General features: G+C 45.9%; 2 protein-coding genes across 14 annotated transcripts in view; one reads left to right on the forward strand and one right to left on the reverse strand.

Moving 5' to 3' along the window:
- The window catches only part of LOC147580300 (uncharacterized), a 67,960-nt gene extending 60,110 nt beyond the window's left edge, over nt 1-7,850 (reverse strand). For 11 of the 13 annotated variants that reach the window (XR_015252761.1, XR_015252760.1, XR_015252756.1 and 8 more), the window contains exons 1-2: nt 7,359-7,850; nt 6,601-6,661 (exon numbers count right to left, since the gene is read on the reverse strand). Coding sequence is in view for 1 of the 13 variants with exons in the window: in XM_086711084.1 (XP_086567210.1) it covers nt 6,601-6,619 (19 nt within the window). In the remaining 12 variants the exon portion in view is untranslated. Of the gene's footprint in view, nt 1-5,046; nt 5,178-6,600; nt 6,662-7,358 lie in introns of all 13 variants that reach the window. The other 2 variants (XR_015252757.1, XR_015252762.1) reach the window with 2 other exon arrangements.
- Nucleotides 7,851-7,877: 27 nt separating this feature from the next.
- Nucleotides 7,878-10,812, forward strand: RPLP1 (ribosomal protein lateral stalk subunit P1). Its single transcript, XM_025918489.2, has 4 exons — nt 7,878-8,084; nt 9,010-9,084; nt 10,107-10,224; nt 10,694-10,812. Exons 1-4 carry the CDS (start codon nt 8,013-8,015, stop codon nt 10,771-10,773), a joined length of 345 nt encoding a protein of 114 aa, XP_025774274.1. The 5' UTR covers nt 7,878-8,012; the 3' UTR covers nt 10,774-10,812.
- The last annotated feature ends 16,122 nt before the right edge of the window (nt 10,813-26,934 follow it).

A 26,934-nucleotide genomic window follows, 5' to 3' on the forward strand; every position in this document is an offset into this window, starting at 1 on the left:
ACATATGACTAAAATCATACAATATTTGTTTTTCTCTGTTTGACTTATTTCACTTAGCATAATACATTCTAGTTCCATCCATGTTGTTGCATATGGCAAGATTTCATTCTTTTTGATCGCCAAGTAATATTCCACTGTGTGTGTGTGTGTGTGTGTGTGTGTGTGTGTGTGTGTGTGTGTGTGTGTATCTTCTACATACCATATCTTCTTTATCCATTCATCAGTTGATGGACATTTAGGCTCTTTCCATAATCTGGCTATTCTTGATAGTGCTACTGTAAACATTGGGATGCATGTGCCCCTTCAAATCAATTCAGCAAAGTCACAGTATATAAAATCAACACACAGAAATCTGTTGCATTTCTATGCATCAATAATGAAGCAGCAGAAAGAGAAATCAAGGAATCAGTCCCATTTACAACTGTAACAAAAACCTTAAGATACCCAGGACTAAACCTAACCAAAGAGGTAAAAAAAAAAAAATCAGTACACTGAAAACTATAGAATGCTTATGAAAGAAACTGAAGAGGACACAAAGACATGAAAAAGCATTCCATGTTCATGGACTGGAAGAATATTGTTAAAATGTGTATACTACCCAAAACAATCTACACATTCAGTGCAACCCATATCAAAATAACACCAGCATTTTTCAGAGCGCTAGAACAAACAATTCTAAAACTTGTATGGAACCAGAAAAGACCCCGATTAGCCAAAGTAATGTTGCAAAACAAAACCAAAGCTGGAGGCATTATAAATCTGAACTTCAAGCTGTATTACAAAGCTGTAGTCATCAAGACAGTGTGGTACTGTCACAAAAACAGACACGCAGATCAATGGAACAGAATAGAGAACACAGAAATGGACCCACAAATATGTGGCCAACTTATCTTCAACAAAAAAGGGAAGAATATCTAATGGAAAAAAGACAATCTCTTCAGCAAATGGTGCTAGGAAAACTGGACAGCGACATGCAATATGATGAAACTGGACAACTCTCTTACACCATACACAAAAATAAATTCAAAATAGGTAAAAGACCTAATGTGAGACAGGAAACCATCAAAATCCTAGAGGAGAAAACAGGCAGCAACATCTTTAACCTCAGCCGCAGCAACTTCTAAACAGTCATGTCTCCAAAGTCAAGGGAAACAAAAGCAAAAATGAACTACTGGAACCTCATCAAGGTGTTTTTAAAAATAAAGTTAATTTTTGGGAATGCAAGCTGGTGCAGCCACTCTGGAAAACAGTACGGAGGTTCCTCAAAAAACTAAAAATAGAACTACCCTACGACCCAGCAATTGCACTACTAGGCATTTATCCAAGGGACACAGGTGTACTGTTTTGAACACACACACACACACACACACACACACACACACACACACACACACCCATGTTTATAGCAGCACTATCAACAATAGCCAAAGTATGGAAAGAGCCCAAATGTCCATCGATGGATGAATGGATAAAGAAGATGTGGTGTATATACACGATGGAGTGTTACTCGGCAATCAAAAAGAATGAAATCTTGCCATCTGCAACTACATGGATGGAACTAGAGGGTATCATGCTAAGCAAAGTTAGAGAAAGACAAATAGATGACTTCACTCATATGAGGACTTTAAGAGACAAAACAGATGAACATAAGGGAAGGGAAACAAAAATAATATAAAAACAGGGAGGAGGACAAAACAAAAGAGACTCATAAATATGGAGAACAAACTGAGGGTTGCTGGAGGGGTTGTGGGAGGGGGGATGGGCTAAATGGGTAAGGGGCACTAAGGAATCTACTCCTGAAATCATTGTTGCACTATATGCTAACTAATTTGGATGTAAATTTAAAAAAATAAAAATAAAAAATAAAGTTAATTTTTAGAATTATTTTAGTTTTATCAAAATATTTTGAGCATAGAGAGTTCCATATACCTCAGGCCAGTTTCTCCTACTTTTAACATATCAATATATTTGTTACGATTAGTAAACCAATACGGATATACTGTTATTAAATAAAGTCCATATTTTATTTAGAATTCTTTAGTTTTTATCTAATGACTTTTGTCTTTCCCAGGATCCCATCTAGGAAAACGTATCACATTTAGTCATTGTGTTCCCTCAGGCTCTTAAGTATGATAGTTTTTCAGACGTTTGGTTATGGTTTCTCTGGCTTATAGTTTTCACTTTTAATGTAATCAAATATATGAATCTTTTCCTTTATGTTCTGTGCCTTAAGAAACCTATCATATACACTTAATAATAATAAACTCCCATTTTCCTCTAAAATTTTAGACTTTTCCTTTTCATATTATGTATGATAAGGACAAAATTAAAAACATTGCTTCCCCATTTCCGTGTGGATAGAAAACCAATTGTCCCAGTACTATGTTTTTTGAAAAGGTACTCTTCCTTCTGTCCACCCCCTCCCTATCTATAAAGCCGTACCTCTGACTTACCAAGGTCCCATACGTAGGAGAGTGGATTTTTGGATTCTCTGTTATATTGGTCTATTTATCTATTTGTTATGCCAGTAACACAGTTTTAATTCATCCAGCATGTATTTATTGGAGCGTCTCCTATGTGCCAGACACTGTTTTAGGCATAAGAAATGCAGTGGCAAACCAAAGTTTGTGTCCTGCATGGAATTTACATGTAAGTAAAGCCTGTTATATTTTAGAAAACTGTCTTCATTATTATTGGTCCTTGATCCTTCCATGAAAATTTAAGGTCAACTTGTCAAATTTCACCAAAACCCCTAATGGAATATTGACTGAAATTACACAATTTGGAGAGAATTACCCATTTTAAAATCTTTCCATCTGTGAATATGGTATATCACTCCATTTAGGTTGCCTTTGATGTTCCATAAAGTTTTGTAATTTTTAAGGGGCGCCTGAGTGGCTCAGTCAGTGGGCATCTGACTCTTGACTTTGGCTCAGGTCACGATCTCATGGTTTGTGAGACTGAGCTCAGCACTGGGCTCTGTGCTGAGGGTGCAGAGCCTAGCTGGGATTCTCTCTCTCTCTCTGCCCCTTCCCCGCTCTCAGTCAGTCTCTCTCAAAATAAATAAATAAACTTAAGAAAATTTTAAATAATGGTCATGCATATCTTATTAGATTTACTCCTAGAAACAAAATGATTTTTGTTGCTATTGCATAAGGTGTATTTTTTTAATACTACATTTTGTAACTGACTTTGGCAGATCACAGAAATGCTGCTATCTTTTGTGTATTAATCTTGAATCTAGCTACCTTACTGAACTACTTATTACGTTGTTTTGCCTATGGATAAACAAATGGATAATCATATTACCTATGAATAAAGAGAGTTTATAACTCTCCAATTTAATAACCTTTTCCTTTCTTGTCTTATGGAGATAGCTAAACTCTAAAATAGTAATTGAAGCAGAAGTAGAGAAAGGAGATATCCTTATTTGTGCCTGATTTTAAAGAGTAGGTTTTAAAGTTTCACCATTAGGTATGATGTTTGTGGGGCATCTTGGGTGGCTCAGTTGATTGAGCATCCGACTTCAGCTCAGGTCATGATCTCACAGTTTAGGAGTTTGAGCCCTGCGTCAGGCTCTCTGCTGTCAGCACAGAGCCCGCTTCAGATCCTCTGTCTCCCTCTCTCTGCTCCTCCCCCACTTGTGCTCTCTCTCTCAGTCTCTCAAAGGAAAAGAAAAGCAAAAAAAAAAGTATGATGTTTGCCATAGATTTTTAGTAGATACCTTATCAGGCTAAGGAAGTTACCTTCTCTTCCAATTTTCTAAGAGTCAACATGAATAGTTACTTAATTTTATCAGGTTGTTTTTTTGAATCTATAAGAATTTCATATAGATCTTCCTCTTTAACTCGTTAATGAATTATTTTTAATAGATTTTATGTGGAGCTATCCTGTTTAGTCACGATATACCATATTTTCATACACAGTACTGCACTCAGTTCATTAATCCTTAACTTTTTTCCAGCTTTACTGACATAATTGACATTCACATTTTATTTTGGATTTTTGTGTTTACATTTACAAGTGAGAAGAACTTATAATTTACCTTTTTTATACTCTAACATTCAGGTTTTGCTGCCACAATTATAAAACAATTAGGGGATACAAAATATTGATTTAAAAGACTTCTAATTAATGTAGTTCAACAGAGTGATATTTTGTTTTACTTTGTGTTGATGTGTCATATTTACCAGATCAGTTGTTTTTGTTTTTGTTTTTTTTTTGAAGTACACTGGAGATGGGGTGGAGGGGTGGGGTGTGACTGTGTTTTGGACTGATCCATTCTGACTTTGGAAAGGTTTGAATTTTTCTTTTTTGTTTGAATTTTTCAATAGCTTTAAAATGTATTCCTTTTCCACCCAAATTCCACTATAAGTGCTTCTCAGATTTGGATGAAAACTCATAATAACTTTTATTTTCAGAAAGCTTGATATTTTTTAAGCTCTTTTAAAAGTTTGGGATATTAAGATATGTTCATATTTGTGACTAAGAATGATCCAAGTGGGTCCCTAAACTGAAGGATTCCCTTTTAAAAAATTTTTTTCAATATTTATTTTTGAGAGAGAGAGAAACATCACAAGCAGGGAAGGGCTGAGAGTGAGGGAGGGAGACACAGAATCCAAAGCAAGCTCCAGGCTCTGAGCTGTCAGCACTGAACCCAACATGGGGCTCGAATTCAGGAACCGTGAAATCATGATCTGAGCCGAAGTTGCACGCTTAACTGAGCCACCCAGGTGCCCCCTAAACTGGGGGATTCCAATGGAGATGTTTGGTCAGGGATGATTATGAAATAATGACATTGACTACACCACCTTTCTAGGAAACTACGTGAATTCCGAGAGGGAAATAGTTGATGGAAAATGTAAAGATAATCATTTTTGATAGGAGGAATTGCATTTAGGTTTCATATCATGTAGTAAAACAGTACGTACACGTTTTAGACAATTCAAAATATTGAAAATTTAAAAAATATCAAAAATAAAGAAGTTAAGATCCTGATGAAAAGAAATGAAAGATGGCACAAATAAATAGATATTTTGGGGGCACTTGGGTGGCTCAGTAGATTGAGTGCCTGATTCTTGATTTCAGCTTGGGTCATGGTCCCAGGGTCATGGATCGAGCCCATCAGGCTCCATGCTGAGCATGGAGTCTGCTTGGGTCAGTCTCTCTCTCTCTCTCTCTCAAAATAAAAAAAGAAAAGAAGGCTATTTTGTGGTCATGAATCAGAAGAATTGTTAAACTGTTAAATTCATATTATCAAAATGTGCAGACTACTCAAAGCAATCTACAGATTCAAAGCAATCTCCATTGAAATTCCAATGGCATTTTTCACAGAGATAGAACAATCCCCAAATTCGTATGGAACTACAACAGACCCTGAATCGCCAAAGCAATCTTGAGAAAGAATAAAGCTGGAGACTTCATGCTCCCTGATTTCAAACCATAAAACTACAGTTACCAAACAGACGTTGACATTAAAACAGGCACACAGATCAATGGTACAGAAATAAAGCCATTCATATATGCTCAATTAATTTATGACAAAAGAATATACACTCAGGAAAGGACAGTCTCCTTAATGAATGGTGCTGGGAAAACTGGTCAGCCACATGCAAAAGAATGAAAATGGACCACTAGCTTAAACTTTACACAAAAATTAGTTCAAAATGGGTTAAAGACTTGCCTGCAACATAAAACTCCCAGAAGAAAACATAGGCAGTAAACTACCTGACACTGATCTTGGCAATGATTTTTTTGCATCTGACTCCAAAAGCCAAGGCAAAAAAGCTAAAGTAAACAAGTCGGACTACATCAAACTAAAAACTTCTGCACAGCAAAGGAAATCATCAACAAACTGAAAAGGCAACCTACTGAATAGGAGAAAAATTTATAGTGATGCCTGGATGGCTCGGTCGGTTAAGCGTCCAACTTCAGCTCAAGTCACGATCTCGTGGTGAGTTCTAGCCCTGCGTCGGGCTCTGTGCTGACAGCTCAGAGCCTGGAGCCTGCTTCAGATGCTGTGTCTCCCTCTCTCTCTGCCCCTGCCCTGCTCGTACTCTGGTTCTCTCTTTCTCAAAAACAAATAAACATTGAACTCATACAACTCCGTATAAAGAAAAATCCCATTAAAAATAGGCAAAAGATCTGAATAGACATTTTTCAGAGGCATGCGATGGCCAAAAAAGCACATGAAAAGATACTCAACAATACCAATCATCGGGGAAATGCAAATTAAAACCACAGTAAGATATCGCCTCACACCTGTTAGAATGGCTATCATCAAGAAGACAAGAATACTAAGTGGTCATAAGGATGTGAAGAAAAGGGAACATCTGTGCACAATCGGTGGGACTATAAATTGGTGCAAGCACCTTGGAAAACAGCATAGAGGTCCCCCCCCACCCCGAGATTAAAAGTATTACTACCATAGAATACAGCAATTCCACTCTTGGGTACTTATCAGAAGACAACAAAAACATGAATTCCAAAAGATATATTCATCCCCGTGTTCATAGCAGCATTATTTACAATAGCCAAGACATGGAAACAACCAAAGTGAATGGATAAAGTAAATGTCACCCACAGAGGAATATTACTCACCTGTAAAAAAGTATAACATCTTGCCATCTGAGACAAATGGGTGGGCCTTGAGGGCATTATACTGTGTAAAATAAGTCAGAGAAAGACTACTGTATGATCTCACTTATATGTGGGATCCCACAACAAACAAAAATAAACAAACCAAACTCCTATATCCAGAACACAGATTGATGGTTGCCAGAGGGAGGGATGGATGGAATGGGTGAAAGGGGTCAAAAGTTACAAACCTTCAGTTATAAGTCACTAGATGTAATGTACAACGTGGTGACTATCGTTATTAATATATTATTTCCTCCTTAAAAGTTGCTAAGAGTAGACCTTAAAAGTGGTAATTGTGTATGGTGATGGATGTTAACTATTAACTAGACTTCCTGTTTTCATCTTGCAACATATACAAATATCAATTATGGTATACACCTGAAATAAAAATGTTATGTCAATTATACCTCAAAAAAAATTTAAACTAAATATAGAATCCAATACCAATTTTATTAAGCTTCAAAAGATACACGATTGCAATTCAGCACCCACACAGGCAGCAGGTGCATCAAGATGTCTTGAACATTTTAAGGGCAAGTTTTAGACAATTTCCACCCTAACACAGGATAGGATGCCTGAGTTATAAAAAAAAAGAAAAAAAGAAAAGAAAAGAAAAGAAAAGAAAAGAAAAGAAAAAAAGAGAAAGAAAAAGAAATTGAAGTGGAAAGTTTCCTTAAATTCTTAACAGATCTTCTGTACTTAAAATAATAGTTGCTTACCTCTTAGGCTGTGTCGGGATTAAATGAATCCTTGTAGAGTGTGGCTCAATCCCTGGGATATAGGCGCTCAAATGCTACTGCTCTCCGAACAAGCTTCTATCTTCCTCTTAAATCGCTTATTTTATCCGAGACGCTGCGCTAAGCAAGCGAGCCCTCCGGGCTGAAATTTAGCTCCTGCGCTCCAAGTGGTCACAGCCAGCTGGGGGAGGCTGCCGACGTCATTAAATGCCTAAATACTGTTACATGGGATACAGTATGTGGGAGTGACGTCCATTTACCTAGATAACTTTTTCCTACAAATATTTTTACTGTTCATGAGCCCTGAGTTTCAGCTGAACCAAGAGAAGACGCCACTACAAGGGCGGACCTACCAACTTTTTGAACTCGCTAACAAGCCAGTCACGCTTTGTGCGCAGGCGCCCTGGTGGTCATCGCAGGAGCTTCTCGCTCCGCCTCTTCCGCCAGGCGCGGGCGCCGATTGGTCCGCGTGACCAGTATAAGACACCGTGCGCAGGCGCGGGACTCCCTTTCCTCAGCTGCCGCTAAGGTGCTCGGTTCTTCCGAGGAAGCTAAGGCCGCGTTGGGGTGAGCCTCTCACTTCACCCGGCGACTAGCACCGCGTTCGGCAGCGTCCGCTCAGCACTCGCCCGCATCATGGCCTCCGTCTCGGAGCTCGCCTGCATCTACTCGGCCCTCATCCTGCACGACGACGAGGTGACGGTCACGGTGAGTGCGGGCCTGGGCCGGCGGCGGGGTGTGCTTGCGGGCAGCCTTTTCCCCTCTACGTGCCAGGCGTCCCTACCAAGCCCTTCTGGCCGGAGCCGCGGCCGTCAGCACCCCGGCGGCGGGGCGGACGCTCGGTAGCGGGCGGGCCCGCGGGCCCGGCCGCCAGGGACCTTGGCCACGTGCTGGCCCCCGAGGGACTGGATTTCACTTGGGCTGCGCGCTCCGGCCTTGGGAAGCTTTCTTTAGCGAAGCTTTCTCGGCGTGGGGGCATCCTCACCCGCACCGAGGGCACTTTATCCCTGTTTGGTGGGATGGCCTTGAATTCCTGTGGTCCTCTTAGTAGGCCTTGTTGGGCCAGCACATAAGCTTGCTCCACCCCGCGGCCTGACTCGTAACTTAAAATAGCTGCATGACTTAGGCAGGTCCCGGCCTGTGAAATGGCAGCCAGGTGACTGGCACACGGGAGCAGGATGCATTTCTTTTGCTCGTGATAATCTTAAGAGTGTAAGACTTGTGTTAGACATGATGGGTTTAGATAAGCATACATGAAATACGGATGGAGGGGCGCCTGGGTGGCGCAGTCGGTTAAGCGTCCGGCTTCAGCCAGGTCACGATCTCGCGGTCCGTGAGTTCGAGCCCCGCGTCAGGCTCTGGGCTGATGGCTCAGAGCCTGGAGCCTGTTTCCGATTCTGTGTCTCCCTCTCTCTGCCCCTCCCCTGTTCATGCTCTGTCTCTCTCTGTCCCAAAAATAAATAAACGTTGAAAAAAAAATTAAAAAAAAAAAAGAAATACGGATGGAATATTTAAAGTGGTTACGCACGGTTTTGTACGCACGTTTTGAGTGATGTACTTTCAATCGTAGTGTTTTGGAGACATATAGGAAAGTTACACTTCCTGATGGATTTTTCTGTTTTACTTTTTTTAGGAGGATAAGATCAACGCCCTCATTAAAGCAGCGGGTGTAAATGTTGAGCCTTTCTGGCCCGGCTTGTTTGCAAAGGTAAGGTGATGGCCTCAAAGTGACTTCGAGAAGCAGACTTGTGGAAGGTGAACTGATTACCTTCCACAGCTCACGTGTTCATAGGACATGAAAAAATGCTGGAAGATGCCGTGTTCCAAGTGACAACTTCTTCATAGTTCTACATCTAGTGTCTAATTAAAGTTTGTCTTGCCTTTTCTTTCTGGATCTCAGTCTGGTTTCTCTTTCCCTCTGTTCTGACACCATGACCAAAAACTACACGAGATACCAGCCAGATGACTGCTTAAAAGGGTCACTCAGGAGATAATACCACCCACACTGGTTCAAGCAAATCCTTCCAGCATGATCTGGTTTCGTGGAAATTGGGCTTGGTGGCCTTTCATTGACCATTTACTGTTTGTTAGGATATTAAAAGACTGATGAAGACAGGATTCCTACCCCCAGGAACTTGGCACTGGCTACCTTCCGTTGTATATGTTACTTAATCTCTGGCAAGAGGCTATTAGCTTCTATCTCTTCAGGTTATGTCCTCCAAAGAGTTTTGAAGGATTGAAAGCATTAGGCTTTTAAGAAAGGTACTCCTCTTTAATAAAAAGTCCCTGGACTAGCAGTCTGAAAAAATTGAAATCAGTGTTGAGAGGAGACCTGCAACTATGGAAAGAATCCTGCTTTGAGTGTTTAAGGAAGCTTGCGTTTTTTGCCAACAACTTAAGCCAGCATTTTGGGACCAGTTTTCTCATCTATTGAAGGGATTCACTTATTCTATCTTGCTACTTAAGGTACTGCATTGCAATTGTAACGTTCAAAGCTTGAGTCATTTTTTTGTGACTAATTTTTAATATGCGTGGCCCTATCTAAAGTAAGTCTTAGGGAATCTCAGTGGCAGACAAAATGTCACTGTCAGACTGCAGCAAAGGAGAAAGGAAGAGCAATACAGTGTTGGGAAATTACTGCTGTAGGTTGAAATGGGGTACCTTTTGCGGGGTAGGTACTATAACAAAAGGACAGAACTGAGTGTCACCTGTATGTGTACTGTGTTACAGGCCCTGGCCAACGTCAACATCGGGAGCCTCATCTGCAATGTAGGAGCTGGTGGACCCGCTCCAGCAGCTGGTGCTGCACCAGCAGGCGGTCCTGCTCCTTCCACCACTGCTGCCCCAGGTAGAAAACTTTTTTTGGGGGGGGGGGGTATGGGAGGGAGGAGTGTGGAGATGAAGAGCTATCTTGCCTACAATACTTAAAAAAAAAATTTTTTTTAATGTTTATTTTTGAGAGAGAGAGAGAGACAGAACATGAGTGGGAGGGGAGGCGCAGAGGGAGGGAGACACAGAATCCGAAGCAGGCTCCAGGCTCTGAGTGTCAGCACAGAGCCCAATGTGGGGCTCGAACTCACAGACCACGAGATCATGACCTGAGCTGAAGTCAGAGGCTCAACCACAACTGAGTCACCCAGGTGCCCCACCTATGATACTTTTTAGTTTGCTAAGAGTCGGTGATGTATAGAAATCCTAAACCCAGGGCAATAGTTGGGAGGAAGTCTAGGGTATTTTTGACCATGTAAGCTGAAGGGCCTGGGGCTCTTTGGAGTGTAAAATATTGAGGTGTGTGATCGACTGTTTTTGTTTTTTAGCTGAGGAGAAGAAAGTGGAAGCAAAGAAAGAAGAATCAGAGGAGTCTGATGATGACATGGGCTTTGGTCTTTTTGACTAAATCTCTTCCGTAATCTGTTCAATAAAAAGCTGAACTCTTCGTTGCTGTTGGTTCTGCCAGTTGTTTGGGGATGTGCTTTGTCAGGATGATCAGCCTTCTGGTATGACACCAGCTGGGTGTTTACCCCTGCTAGCATCTCGTGGTGGGAAATAGCACACAAGCTGGATGCTGTACCAAAAATGCATCTAGTATTGTTGCACCGAGAACTGTGTGGGGAGGTGGGAGAAGACAAGATCAGAGCAGATGCCTTGTCGGGGCCACATGTGTTAGTTCATGATTACTGGGTTTGTCCCCTTGATGGGAAGAAGAGTCACTGATGGTGTAATCAAGACCTCTTGAAAATCCCAAATATATTCCTGGCTACAAATATTTGTGCTGTGCTGAGCCAGAGTACTATTAAAACTTTGGGTTTAGTTCAGTAGTACTGAAGGAGTGGGAAGAATTCAGGTTTGAGTCCCCACGTATTTACACAAAGAGGCTAAAACCAAAATTCAAACCAGTGTTTGACTAACAGGTTTGGGGGACCGCCAAGGGTGGCTGAACACTGGTGTGGAGACTGGTTCACGTCAAGATACCGGGGGACCCGAAGACTTGGGTTTAGGAAACCTGGTTTTGTCTTCAGAGCATCTATTAAGTGCCAGGCACATGGAACATCGTGGCCCTTTTTTGTCTCCATTTAACACCTGATGAGATCGGGAGTTGATGAAAAGCTGGACTTAAATCCCTGACTGTCCTCACGCCATTGTATGAGACCACGTGTGTCAGTTTTACAACCACTTGGGTAAATGGCTGGTGTGCCTTGTAAAACACCACCTACAACCCACAACTCCGCTTCCAGGGATCACCTGAGAGAAAATACGCAATGGGAATCAGAGCAGTACTTGAAAGTGTTCAAAGCAGTACTTTAAAATGGCAACACTCCTTCAAAAGGTCCATCAACTAGAAAATAAATGATCCTAAGTTAGCTTTGAAAATGAACTATGGATATAGAGAAATCCTTAATGGTATGAGGTTGGGTTGAAAACAAATCCCAGCAAACTGCGTATAACACCCCACCCTTTTCCTAAAGGTCCAAAATAAAAGCTGGGACATCTACAAGAGATCAGGCAGGGACGCTCACTTTAGGACCGTCAGAACAGTAGCACATAGATGTCATTCAACTTTTGCGAGTTTTCATGTATTAGAAATGAGTCATTTGCAGACCAGTGAGGAATAAGTCCTAAAACAAAAATGATGGTGGGGCTCCTGCCAGCTCAGGTGGAGCGTGCAACTCTTGTTTTGGGGGTCATGAGTTCAAACCCCACCTTGGGCATAGAGCTTAAATGAAAACTGATCGACATCTACGTTCGGTGCCTAGTTCTCCCCCCTAGCCTCATCTGTCAGCCAACAGCCAAGGCCGCACTGATCTCAGGCACGTCATCACGTCATGGCATTCTGCACGACGATCCCAAGGGAAAGCCCCAAGTCACAGATGGGTCAAGTGGAAGCCGGAGGTTAGCGGGAGGTAAAGACGAGTAAGTGGGTGGAAGGATTCAAACCAGGCCCCGACTGCAAAGCCTACTCTTTGCATCTCTCCCCAGGCTGTCACTCCTTTCTCCCCTCCTGCATCAGTTTCCTCATCTGTAATGATAGTGTCTACTTCACTGGGTTCTGGAGAGTTCTGAGAGAATAGGAATTCCTTGCCTTTGGTGAGCACTCAGGTGTCAGGAGGGAATACCGACACTTCATGTAGGCAAGGAAATATTTTCAATGGGTTAAAGAGAACACTTAAGAAGATAAAGGAAAACACCTAGAACAGAAAAGTGGTAAATCGTGATATTATAAACATCAAGTTCAGTTATCTGAACCAAACAGCACAATCACAAATGTTCACTATAGTAATACTCAAGTGTTTTTTTTTAAACGTTTATTTATTTGAGAGAGAGAGACAGAATCCCAAGCAGACTCCACAGTCAGCACAGAGCCTGACTCGGCCTGAGCCAAAACCAAGAGCTGGACGCCTAACCGACTGAGCCACCCAGGCACCCCAAGACTCAAGTGTTAACATGGCCTCATGGGTGGGCCCAGCTTTTGAAAAGAAATCTTTTAAGGTAGTAAAAATCTAAATAGAGCTAAAACCTTCCCCAAAGATGATCAAGCTAGGAGACTCACATAGCCCTGTGGAAATGCTATCTTTTTATTCACTTGATATTGAATTAAAAAGTCGGCCCAATTCCACTTCCCTTTTAGTTCCCCTGACCCTGAATTTCTTCTTGGCAAAATGGGAACAGTCTCTAGTTTATATTGGGGAATGAACAGAGTAAGGGAACATGCCCATCAATGCTTGCCCGTATGCTGACACTATTTCCCTCCTGCATAAGGTACAAAGAACACACAGCTGGGAACCCTGGGTCTCAGAATCCCCAGGTCCAGCAAGCCTAAGCCTTGCGCTCTTCAAACCCCCTCCTGCCAGTCCTTTGCAATCAGGCAGCAGCTTTGGTTTCTCATAACTGGTTTCCCACTTCTGATTGTTCACCAAGCATACTCGCTACTTTGTTTAAAAAGCTCCATGGTTGGGGCGCCTGGGTGACTCAGTGGGTTAAGCGGCGGACTTCGGCTCAGGCCGTGATTTCACGGTTGGTGAGTTCCAGCCCCGCGTCAGGCTCTGTGCTGACAGCTCAGAGCCTGAAGCCTGTTTCAGATTCTGTGTCTCCCTCTCTCTGACCCTCCCCCATTCATGCTCTGTCTCTCTCTGTCTCAAAAATAAATAAATGTTAAAAAAAAAAAAAAAGCTCCATTGTTTCTCAGGTTCTGTTCACAACTCTCCTGTGACCACTGAAAGCACACCCAGGTCCATGGCTGGGATTAGCAAGGGGGCCAGGATTAGGGGTAAGAGAATTTTAGGAACAGACTTGCTTCCCGACAAACCATCTAAGAACAACAGTTTTTACAAAAATCCATATTGTCACTGGATGTGTTACACAATGGCATAAAAAAAAAAAAATCCAAACCTCCTGTCAACTGTTTTACCCTGTTTTGTTTTGTTTTGTTTTTTCTTCTTTCTTCTAAAAATGATGAGAGAACCACACATGAAATTCTAAAACCACCTTTTGGAAAAGAGAAACGCTCTAATTAAAATGAAAGAATTCAGAATACGTATGCAACAGAACAACTTGGTATATCGCTACAAATGCAAATAAAAGCTGCCAAATCCTCTCTCCCCATAATCTGAAGGAGGATCTACAGTAAAATTCTGAGGGAACAACGCGAGCCAGGCGGTTCCTGGTTTGGTTGGGTCGAGCTTTGTAGTTTAGAAATAACTTTCACCTGTGTTCCCATTCTGAACTTGACCTCATCAGGAGAACTTCATTCGCCCTGTTCATCTATCAGACTGTTGGCTCAGAGAGTTTGAGTGCCTGCCAGGTTCGCGCAGCTAAGGTTAAGGCAAAGCCAGGCTCACCACCTCAGTGGTCTCTGGTATTTCTTCTACTGCGACACAGTGTCCCCTCCACACATGTGCTTTTATAAGGTACAGTGATGAGCCCTTGATTTTTTTTTTTTCTTCTGTCACTGTACAAGCCACCTCTCCATCTTCTTACCTGTGCAAACCAGCCTGGATAATTCAGCTTGAGGTAGACGTGGGCCACTTTCAAGAGAGCGTTGTTGTTGTTTTTGTTCTTCTGAAGCAGCCCGATGTCTCTCAAAGTCAAAGCACAGATTCTACACAGCACCATGAAACCTGGACTGTTCAGGTCTGATTCAACAACCTTCCGGAACACTCCTATGAGGACACAGGGTCAGGGGCCATCCCTTATTTTCACAAGATTGCTCAAAATAGTTATGGGCTTCCAAAGAACCCTCCAACTTCTACTCAATTTAACTCACTAAAGCTTCCACTCCTCTGGCTTGTATACTTTGAGGGTTATTATCACATCCAATTAAAAGGGGGAAAAAGTGTGTGTTTCACCTCCTATATCTTTGTATTTGCTATTCCCCGCTCTCGCCAGGGCCAGTGACTACCTACCCCAGTTAATTCTGTCAAGCCTTAGGAAGCCCACCCAGGCTGTATAAAATCCTCTTCTGAAAGTTCTCTGTCTTACCGTCTCTTAATAGTAGATGTGTAATTACGTGTTTATGACAGGTTGTTCAGTATCATCCTCCCCCATACAGTAAGCTTGGGGAGCAGGGCTGTGGCTCACCTGTACCCCCCATACTTATCACAACGTCCGGCTCATCATTGGTGTTCAATATGCATTCATCACACTGTCCCACCCTTTCCTTTTACACGGGAGGAAATCGGGGCCCAGAGGGTGGGAGGAACTTGCTCAGCGGCAGCGAATGGGACAGCCAGAGCTGGAATCCAAGGCTCTGGGCCAGTAAATGCTCTTTCCAATGCAGCAGGCCGTGCAAGGGCACAAAACCAGGCCTGCCCCCCATCGCAAGTTCCATCCATCCATCCATCCATCCATCCATCCATCCATCCATCCATCCATCCATCCATTCAATTCCTACTTGGGCGCACCTTCCAGGTTACCAGGTACAGGTGAGGGTATTCAGGCCCTAAGGTGGGAACCTTCTGAAGGCCGAGACGCTCAACCAGGTCTGGCCTCATGCATTCCTTAATCGTAAACCCACGGGACCGGCTCCGCCAACAGAAGGCAGGGGGGTCCGGAGGTCCCCCCAGGTGAGGCCCCAGCCAGTGCTGAGCCGGGAATTCTCAGCCGGTGGGGCAGCAGACGCAAAGGTGTGGCTCCCTCGAGCCCGCAAACTGCCTTCTGGACAAAGTGACATGTTACCTTCCCTGTCACGTCCACGTCGCCTAGGATGAAGGCAATGATGCAGGAGGTTGGAAAAGGAGGGCAGGCGGCTGGATGAAGGCGTCTCTGCTCGCCTCTGCTTCACCCGCAATATCCTCAACCCGCGCAGGTGCCTGAGACGCCTCCCCGCCCTCCCTTCAAGCTTTTATAGCCTGCCGCTCGCCAATCAACGTCGGTGCTGGGAGCAAGGGCGGGACGAGAGGCGGGGCTAAAGACCGAGTGTGGCCGAGGGAAGCCGAACTTTTCAATTGCACTGAGGACTATTGACCGCCAGGGGGCACGCGCGGAGCCTCCGAGCCTTTTGCGCATGCCCATTAATATTAGTCCCGCTGGCACTAGCTTGTAAGCCTGGTTTAGTGGCGATGTCGCTGTCTGGGGCGCTCGTTAGTAAATTAAAGCAACTAGTCTGTTGTGAAACCTCTCTGTCGGGAGATTGCAGCACTTTCGTTAACCAGCAGGAATGGGATGGGGCATATTTGTAAACTGGGAATAATGACCCTCAGGACTGGCTTTTTGGGGCGTGGGGCGCGACAACAGGTGTCTGCGTTTGGGCACCCCTAGTTAATTACCACCTCAGTTACTTCCCTGTTCTACTTTAGGGAAGTGGGTGCTGACTGTTCCCAGCATCTTCATTTCCAGAAAGCGTTTGCGCCCAGAGAAAGAAGTGAGAAGATTTGCTCTGCACTTGGCTGCTTATCATCCCGCTGAGTCACCTGGGAAGCTGTTAAACAAAACAGAACAAAACACAACATCCGAATGAAACAGAGAGCAACAACTTACCCAGCTTTCTGGGCCCTTCCGCAGGCCAAGGAACCGAGACCTCCGGGGATGCGGTGGGGGGGGGGGGGGGGGGTCGGGTCTGATTAGCGTTGGGAATGCCTGGTTTAGGGCAAACACAGCTCCTCCCGCCGTGCCTGACAAGTACGAGGTGCATAATAAGCACTGTCTGAAAGAATGACTGAATTAATAACTTTTCAAATATTGAAGGATGGTTTAACAGTTGGATAATAAACCACGTTGACGACACGTGGAAAATGGACTGTTGGTTGGAGTGTAAATGATCACAACTTTTTAAGGAGTGTGGTTGGGCTCTATGTCTCAGAATTAAAAGTGCTCTTCCCTTTTATCCAGGAATATCACTTGTAGAAATCCATCCAAAAATATATGTGCAATTTCAATGAAGCATTTTTGTAAGAGAAGAAAATTGCATGAGAGGAGGCTTTCATGTGGCAATTAACAGAAAGGCTGTTATTGAAAGATACCCAGAATAGCTTGTTAAGTGAAAAAAGCAAGGCGTGCCTGGGTGGCTCAGTCAGTTAAGCAACAAATTCTTGATTTCTGCCCAGGTCATGATCTCACAGTCATGGGATCAAGCGCCGAGTCAGGCTCCACACTCACAGCTCGGAGCCTGCTTGGGATTCTCTAACTTTCTCTCTGCACCCCGCCCCACTCAAATAAATAAACTTAAAAAAAAGAAAAAGTTGAAGACCAGTATACATAGCATGATCCTAAAAGATTCACATGCATGTGTTTATAGACGTAGGGAAAATTTCTGAAAGTGTTCAGAAGAAACAAGCAAAAGGTGGGGGTGCCTGAGGCTCAGTCATTGAGTGTCTGACTTCAGTTCAAGTCACGATCTTGTGATTTGTAAGTTCAAGCCCCGAATCGGGCTCTGTGCTGTCAGTGCAAAGCCTGCTTTGGATCCTCTCTCTCTCTCTCTCTCTCTCTGCATCTCCTTTGTGCAACTGTTTTCTTTCTCTCAAAAGGAAATAAACATTAACTAAGAAAAAAAAAGAAACAGGTAAAAAGGTAAATGATTACCTCTGAGGAGAAGGGTTGGAGAGGATAGGAGTAAGATTTTTTCCATGTCAGTTTATCCATTCCATATCACTTAGATTATTATTTTTTTAACGTTGATTTTATTTTTGAGAGAGGCAGAGACAGAATGTGAGTGGGTTAGGGGCAGAGAGAGAGGGGGGCACAGAATCTGAAGCAGGCTCCAGGCTCTGAGCTGTCAGCACACAGCCCGATGCGGGGCTCAAACTCAAAAGCCATGAGATCATGACCCGAGCTGAAGTCGGATGCTCAACCAACTGAGCTACCCAGGCGCCCCTCATGTCGCTTGGATTATTACAAGCCACAACCATGTATTACTTTTAGTAGGTTTTAGTTAGTTAGTCCATTAAAGCAACTCCTCTCTTGTGAAACTTGTGTAAAGAGATTCTAGCACTTGCTGTTAACCAGCAGGAAAAGGATGGGATTCATTCGTAAATTGGGAGTAACGACCTGTTCCTGCCACAGGCTGTTGTTTTGAGAAGGAGGGTGGTGGTTGGGGAGCCACAATGAAGGGACTTCAAGATAGAGAAAAAGCGAACTTATCTAGGTCTGGGGGGAAGAAGTCTGACCAATCGTGAGACAGTTTTATCTCAAAATAAGGAAAATGAGGAAAAGCTTTGCTGGCCGTTAGACTGAGGCTGGGGTGGGGAATACAATGTCTGCTTCCGTGAGGAGTGTGCTTTAAATACCTCTTGTAGGGGCGCCTGGGTGGCGCAGTCGGTTAAGCGTCCGACTTCAGCCAGGTCACGATCTCACGGTCTGTGAGTTCGAGCCCCGCGTCGGGCTCTGGGCTGATGGCTCAGAGCCTGGAGCCTGTTTCCGATTCTGTGTCTCCCTCTCTCCCTGCCCCTCCCCCGTTCATGCTCTGTCTCTCTCTGTCCCAAAAATAAATAAACGTTGAAAAATAAAATTAAAAAAATAAATAAATAAAAATAAATAAATACCTCTTGTAGCTAAACACCCCAGGTCTTTAAGGGGGTAGGGCTAAATGCTCTATGTCACCCTACCTGGATTAACTCAAATCCCACTCTGCCACTGAATAGGGCTGTGTGACTTTAGGCTCATTGTCTAAACTCTGGTTGCCTCAGTTTCTGCATTTACGTGAGAGGGAAAATGATGACACCTACCTCATAGAGTTCTCGTGGAATTACGTGATCCGGTACAAGTAAAACACTCAGCACAGTTCCTGTTCAAAAAAATGTTAGCATTTCTTTGCTGTTCCACGCGATGGATCGACCCTTAAACAGTTAAAAAGAGAATCACAGAAAACATTTCTACTGTTGGAGGGGCTGTTTTTATACCCTTAAACATTTATGGAAACAGCCAATATGGAATTTTCAGGATTAACGGATTTAGTAGATTGGTAGAATTATTGCATATACGCTGGACGCCTTCGCTTTCAAAAGGGAATTGATGGAAGGTTGTTTTCCGGATACTGGCTCAGTGCTGCCCCACAGTGGCCAATCGTAGGATTGGCTCCTTACGTAAGTTGGCCTTTGCTTACCAGAGCTCACCTGGGCTGGGTGGGGGTGTGTGAATCAGGCAGGCTGGGGTGGCCAGCTGTTGGCCCAGGGGTTGAATGAGTTGGTCTACACCTTGGGAAGGAAAGGCATGTTTGCCTGCCCGCCCGTGACTCAGCCAAGAGAAGAACCAAGCGCACTTTATTTAATACGGTGGTGCCTCCTGTGTTATTTACTTAGCCCATTTGACTTTTCCTCTTAGCAGGCTCAAGTTCATTTCTTGTCTAAAAACAAGAAGGTCGTTACTAGGCGGCCGGGCTATCTGGTGTGCTCTTGGCTTCCCACCAAGGTTGTTGGAAGAAACAGCCGCATCAAAACCACTTCTGCTTTTGCCAGAAGACTTGTGGAGGCTGTGTTGTTGTTATAAGGTCTCGTGTGAAAATTCTTTTAAAATTTAGGGGCGAGAGAAAGTTTGTATCCTCTGAGGAATCGGTAGCCCTGCCTCTTCTGCAATAACCAGAGCTCGTGGCTTAACTACACTTGCCTCCCCTGCTGAGAATCAGGGTCAGTTGGGTGTCTAATCTCAGCAAGTGAAATTGCCCCCGGATGGGTAATGTTTTCTCGATACTGATTAAAAAAAAAATTTTTTTTGTGGCTCCTTTAATGATTCACTGCATATTTGTACTTTGATCTATGCTCTCATATCCTTCTCAAGAAAGAACCAAGAATCCACAAATTAAACGAAAAGTGGAATATTTCAGGTTTTTGTTTTTTTTTTTTTTATGGCCCAAAGATATTAGAGGTGGGTTTTTTTTTTTCTATTTTTTTTTCAACTTTTTTTTTTTATTTTTGGGACAGAGAGAGACAGGGCATGAACGGGGGAGGGGCAGAGAGAGAGGGAGACACAGAATCGGAAACAGGCTCCAGGCTCCGAGCCATCAGCCCAGAGACCGACGCGGGGCTCGAACCCACGGACCGCGAGATCGTGACCTGGCTGAAGTCGGACGCTTAACCGACTGCGCCACCCAGGCGCCCCTAGAGGTGGTTTTAAGTCAGTGGCTGCACTTGGGTTTTTGAGACGAACAAGTTTATGGGTCAAAGACTTCAGACCGTAACGAGCCTTTCCTTGGGAAAATGAGAAGCTCATGTAAATAAGGCCCTCAAGGAAGTGGTAAGTTGTGGGCAAAAGATCAGAAGCTATTAAGGTTCATTTCCTTGTCCGCTGCCACTAAGGGTAATATCGGATCAGTGTTGACTAAATTAGAGACAGAGGGTTGGTAGCCTTTTTGGATCCCAAACCTTTTTCGCACGGCTGTCTGACGTCCCAACAGTCAGAGCCTCATTCCCTTGCGGTCACGTCGAAGTATAAAAACGGTCCTGGGAAGGTTAAGACATTAGTTCTCTGACACCTCAGAGGAAATGACATCCAACCCTAGGTTCTTCTTTCAGAGTCTTGGTTTCCGCCTCCCCACCAAGAGATGTGGCTCCTGGCGAGATCAGAGACTGTTGGGTAGAGAGCCCTGTGCTGCTTGAACTGGCTGTGTGACGGACGATAGACAAGCCCCATGACCTCCCGCCCTGAGAAGAAGTGTCTACAGCCTGGGCCTGGGGACTCACCTCCCGGCCCTCCGGGCGCGCCCAGCTCCTTGCTCTGTTTACTCCCAAGGAAAGCCTTCCTTCTGTTTACTCAGCAAAGATTCTTTTAAGACAGGCTAAGCACACGGTTTACTCTGCTAACAAGCTTTGGCATTTATTGTGAGGACCCGTGTTGACTTATTCTTGAGTCTTCATTGACATTCACTGGGAAATGTCAACGCAAACACAGGGAGCCATCCTGGGAGCTACAGGCCTGACAAAGTGCTCCAGAAAGGGCCATCCTTCCTGTTTTGGTTAGAATCACCTTGAGAGTTAAAAATAACAGTGATACACGCACCATAAGAGGTTCTAATGATCTCCTTTTAGTTTTTAGATTCAATACCTCAAGGCTTTTGCTAAAGGTCTCTGGAAAGCTTCCTGATCGCTTCTCGGCCTTTTGGCTAAGATCAAGTGTAGAAAGCTTCCTGTGTTGATGCTGGATGAGGCTTCGTGCCAGCCACTTGGGCCTCCTTCCGAGTGCCCGGCCCTGGGCATGCTGGGGACCACGGCACGGCTGCAGAGACCGTCAGCTGTGGGTTCAAGTACAGCTTGGCCTCTAGCTGGTTGTGTGACCCCGGGGCAGCCATTGCCTCTCTCTGGCTCTCGGTTTTCTCATCCGTAAGGTGAGAGTGAGTGGTCTACATACACATCTCTGCAGCGAGACTGGGCCCCCGGCCAGAGCACAGGCCCTAAGAATGCTCAAAAATGTTTCTTTTGCATAAAGGGATGAATCAACTACGCCAGCTGATCTCTTGGGTCTTGCTCTGACATCTCGTGCCTGAATTCCTCCAAAAGGCAGCCTCAGCCTTGAGTCATAGTCTGACAAGATCTGCTAATAGGGTCACTGTAGACAGCCGCAAGCCCCCAACGTCTGGATCAGTCCTTGTTTGTGGCCGCCAAGTGATCTCACCTGCCTTTGCCTCTCGCCGTCCCCCGCTCCCCATCCGAGCCGACTGCTTGTGAAGGAAACATCTTCTTAGACGAGGGGACTGTGTATTTGGTTTGTCTTTGTTGCCTGGAAACTGTTGGCATCCTGAGACATTCTGTTGCCTTCACTGGGTAATGAAAAATTGATGACTTTTTCTCTGTCAACAAACTCGCAGCCTGTTCACCTTGGCTGGGAATGGGTGGGAAGCTCGCTCCTTGCTCCGCAGCTGTTTGCTTTCGTTCAAGGGCTCGGGGTTGCTTTACTTAGAGGCTGGAGACCCCCCCCCCCCCCACCTCCCGCCCAAGACGGTGGGACCAGAGGAGTGCGGCCGTGTGTGTGGCCGCTAACGTGGAAAGAGCTGTTTACACTTCCCCCAAGCGCTCCTTCAGTTCCAGCAAATGCCTCTGCCCAGCTGACCTGTCACACCTCTGTCCTCTAAGGTACCCCTGTGCGCGCCCTGGCCCAGAAGCCTTGTCTGGTCTCCCAGGCCCTGGATTCTCCTTGTCCTCGAGAAGCCCCGGGGGGTGACGCGGGGGGGGGGGGATGGGGGTGGGTGCAGCAGCCTGCAGTGCAAAACTAATGCCTGTTTCCATGCCACGGGGTCTGGGGTCTCCTCCTGGCTGTGCGTTCGCTTTGCGGCCCCCTCCCCCCGCCCCCGCTGAGGGCAGGCAATAAGTACATCTTCCAGGATAGACACAACATGTTAGATTTAGAAGGGACCTCAGCGACGATCCGATCCCCTCCCCCCCTTTTTTTTTAATATTTGTGGAAAGAGGAAGCTCAGAGTGGTGAGGTGATATGGCCATCCAGTTTGGACTAGAAACCAGGGCATCCACCACCCTGGTCTCACATCGGGTTAAGACGTCCCCCAACCTCCCAGCTTGTTGGAGGATAGGGTTGTTTCCAGAGACCTCCGTGGAAGCCTCCTCGCCTTCCTGCTCATCTGTCTTACAGGTGGGGAGGGCAGAGCCCAGGGCCTGGCCTCTGGAACCCGTCTTTGGGGCACTGTCCCTGGGGTTCTCTCAGGCTTAAGTTCTTCTTTTCCAACGACAGGTGCAGAGCTGTCCCCCGAATTAGCCACAGGCCCCGAGTCTCAGAGTCTCAGAATGGCGCAGGAATCCTTGCTGTCTGCTGAGGCAGTGCCTCGGGGAATGGATTCCTGTTTTCTTGCCATTGATCTTGGGCCAGCCTTTGGGTCAGTGGCCCTGTGGACGGGTGCTACTCGAACTGTAGCCCTGGACCCATGCTGGCTCACAGACCCTTGTTACCTGAAGACAGGCACAGGAAATTCTTGCTGAGAATTTGAGAGGAACACTCGGAAACTTTTTAAAGCAATTCGACATCGCCGCGTTGTTTAAGCAGCATTTCATTTTGTCCCGCGGATTCATTTTTTATTGCAGTTTACAAAAAGTATTGGTCCAGGGGCGCCTGGGTGGCGCAGTCGGTTAAGCGTCCGACTTCAGCCAGGTCACGATCTCGCGGTCCGGGAGTTCGAGCCCCGCGTCGGCCTCTGGGCTGATGGCTCGGAGCCTGGAGCCTGTTTCCGATTCTGTTGTCTCCCTCTCTCTCTGCCCCTCCCCCGTTCATGCTCTGTCTCTCTCTGTCCCAAAAATAAATAAACGTTGAAAAAAAATTAAAAAAAAAAAAAGTATTGGTCCATGACAGATTGGAAGGTAAAAAAAATAAGTAAATAAAACCTGGTCCTTGGGAAGCGCTGCTCCTGACCCCCTTTTGCAGCCTGCACGGGGCGTGCTCCCCAATGGCTGCAGTCCCGTGAAGTTCTCCTTTAGGGCAGGAGGGGGCGCCAGAGACATAGATAATCTGTCCTTCCCTAAGCAAGAGCCATTTATTCTGGGAGCATCCTCCAACTGACAACCTTCTGGATGCTGGGACACGGGGAGAAGGGAAGGCTTTCTTCTTCTTGTTTTGCCTCAGCAGAGAGCAAAGTCACCAGGAGGAATATCTAGGAAGACAGTCCATGCGGAGACAGCAGGAAAATGAGGATCGCTGCTAAGGGCTTTCTTCCCCAGGAAGCGGAGCTCTGTGGCTTAGGCGTGTAGCACAGGGCTCTGAGCCTGGGTTCGAATCCTGCCTTCTCCTCTAAGTTGTTGTGAGGACTTGGGAAAGCCACTCAATCTCTCTGAAAGCCCAATTTCTTTGAATGTAAAGGGGCCATGTTAATGGTTCCTACCCCCCAGGGCTCTTGGAGGGTTAAAAAAACATAAATCACTTAGTACTATGCCTGGTCCCTATAGACACCCAGTATAGGCTCCCAGTAAATGTGTTCATTAATGTGACAGTCCCTTCATGCCTGTTCTCTCAAAGTTCCTGTGAAGTTGGGAAATCCTCCTTTCCAGATGGGCAGATGGAGGACAGCCAGGTCCTTTTCCACCAGTCATTCTGACCGCTGGACCCTGTAATATTGTGAGATTTGGCTCGGCCCCCACCTCCTCCAGGAAGTCGGCCAAGATGGATGCAAGCCCAGAAGTCTTCCCACTGTGGCATTATTCTTCTAATTACCGATTGTTCTGATTCTTTCCTCTACCACATCTCCCCAGCCCTGTGCAAACTCTGCACATTTCATAGTGTATAGGGCATCTGGCCCTGGAAGGCTGTGTGACTTTGGGCAACTTGCTTGACTCCTCTGAGCCTCGATTGCCTTATTCCACCCCATGTATTATTGTGATGAGTGAGTGAGGTAATGCGGGGTGAAGGCCAGGTGCCCAAGAAACATCAGCAGACGAGGAAACAGAGGCCCAGGAAGGGAAGGAGCTAGTATGGGCCATACGCTGGACCCTAGGCGTACCCCAACAGGAAGGTAGGCACTTTTGTCACCTGTTGGCAGGTGAGGGAACTGAGCCTCGGTTTACACACGTCTGCAGGACTGTGAAGAGCTGGAGTGGGGTCGTTGACCTCCAGTGTGTGATATAAAGTCCCAGAGTTCCTCTTGCCTGCAGAAGAGTCGCAAAATACAGGGATTTGGGGCCCCTGGGCTGACCTCAGCGCCCAGAAATAAACACGCTTACTTTTTCCTCTCTGATTTTGCTCCAGACCCCAGGAGGACCTTTAAGAGGACAGGATGTTAGTGAGTGGGGCTCCCATTTGAGTCTCTGTTCACGGGCAGCCCTTTGGCAGTAAATGATCTTGCAGAAGAGAGTGGGTGAGCAGCAGGGGGCGCTGTGACACCGGAGGAGAACTCGGCTCCCCTTGGGAAACAGATCCAGGTTCTGAAGGCTCCACAGAGAAACTCAGCCTGATGAGGCGGGCTGAGACCAGGAGTCCGCCATCCCCTCAGGCCGGGATCCACCAGAGAGCTGAGAACCACAGTGGCCTCCAGAAACCAGGAAGTATGGCCATTAGGAGCACTGACTTTGGAGTTGGTGCCCTTGGGTTTGAAAGCCTGCTCAGCGCTTGCATAGCTCGTGATCACGGGCCAGTCACTTAACCTCTTGCAACCTCAGTGTCCTCATGGAAGAGAAATTCAACAGCTTCGTGACTCGCTGTCAGTGTGGAGCCTGAGGCGGGGCTCCATCCCACGAACCAGGAGAGCCTGACCTGAGCTGAAATCAAGAGCCGGCCTTGCTTAACCGAGCCACCCCGGCGCCACAAATCGATAAGTCTTTTTTTTTTTTTAATTTTTTTTTTAACGTTTATCCATTTTTGAGACAGAGAGAGACAGAGCATGAACGGGGGAGGGGCAGAGAGAGAGGGAGACACAGAATCGGAAGCAGGCTCCAGGCTCTGAGCCGTCAGCCCAGAGCCCGACGCGGGGCTCGAACTCACGGACCACGAGATCGTGACCTGAGCTGAAGTCGGACGCTTAACCGACTGAGCCACCCAGGCGCCCCAAATCGATAGGTCTTAATAACAGTAACGGATGCCTTTCCTTGAGTGTTTCTTCCAGTGCCAGATACCCTGCTAAGAAATGTACACGGAGGGGCGCCTGGGTGGCTCAGCCAGTTAAGCATCGGACTCTTGATTTCGGCTCAGGTCATGATCTCACGGTTTGTGAGGTCGAGCCCTGCACGGGGCTCGGTGCTGACAGTGTGGAGCCAGCGTTGGATTCTCTCTCTCTCCCTCTCTCTGCCCCTTCCCTGCACGTGCTCTCTCGCTCTCTCTCTCGAAATAAATAAACGTTAAAACAAACAAACAAACAAAAAACAACTTTCTAAAAAAAAGACCTGTTGATTGGTGGGGTAGTCCCAAAGAGGTGAGGCCCCTACCCTCCCAGGCGTGGTGTCCTTGCCCTGCTCTGGCTCCCCTCCTTCAAAGGGCTCACCTTCTGGGACATTGACCTATCTGTGCCTCTTCTGCCAGAGCAAACTGTTTGTGTCCCACGGGCCCCGCTTGTTGCCAGAGGCCTGTGAATCTCCTTCAGGCCAACGTGCTCACTGTTGGTCGGCGGGGAGCAGGGGGATGGTGAGGCCCTCAGCGGGCCTCGATTTCTCCAACTGGACGGGCTGCAGGAGAGAGGCGTGGGGTCTTTCTCAGGCTGCCATCAGCCATCCGGGAATGTGTTCCCATCCTGCAGACATGGGTACATTTTAGCAGGGCCCTTTGCTGTGAAACCCAAGTGCGGCCTCAGGTAGGAAATGGATAGGCTCCCAGCCAAGACCCATGGAGGACACGGCTTGAGGTGACTTCCCTCTGCAAAGAGGCGACCTTGGCCTTCCTCACCGTCCAGCTTGCCCCCTGGTGTCCCTTTACCCACGTGGCCCCTCCCAGGGTTCAGGGTCCCCACACCCCACACCCCACACCCCCAGCCGGGTTTGCTCTTAGACCAAGGGCTGGTAGGGTAGTTTCCTCTAAGGTGTGAATGACTGCTCGGGTTGGTGCTGCCCCTTCTGAGGACATTTTACTTGGGCAGGGACAGAGTTTATCTAGAGAAATTAAACCCTGTTTATGGAATCTCGGCAAGAGGCTTTGAAGCGGGAAGGACGTTGCCCCCGTTCAAATCATAGCAGCCTTCATTCTTGGGCCTTGCTCTCAGGTGGGGCTACTGGTGTAGCTGGTTCGAAGGCCCATGGCATACAGCAACTGAAGAAAAACTGATACTTTGGATTTCATCAAAAATTAAAACCCCTGGCACTTCAAAAGGCATCATCAAGAAAACTCCAAGGCAACCCACAGACTGGGAGAGAGATCTGCAAATCATACTTCTGATGAGGGGCCTGTGTCTGGAATATGTAAAGAGCTCTTACAATTCAACAACAAAAAGGCAAGTGACCCAATTACAAATGAGCCAAAGACTTCAATAGACATTTCCCGCATAACATATACAAGTCGCCAATAAGCACATGGGAAGATGTCTTACATCATTCGTCACTGGGGAAATGTAAACAAAACCCCCAAGGAGATACAGCCTCCCACTTTACTAGGGCAGCTATTATCAAAAAGACTGATGATAGGTGTTGGGAAGGATGTGGAGAAACTGGAACCCTCATATGTTGCTGGTGGATTTTAAAAGAGTGTAATCACTTAAAACAACAACAACAACAACAACAAC

The sequence above is a fragment of the Puma concolor genome, chromosome B3, assembly GCF_028749965.1.
Source record: "Puma concolor isolate L17-30 chromosome B3, mPumCon1.1.hap2, whole genome shotgun sequence".
Lineage (NCBI taxonomy): Eukaryota > Metazoa > Chordata > Mammalia > Carnivora > Felidae > Puma > Puma concolor.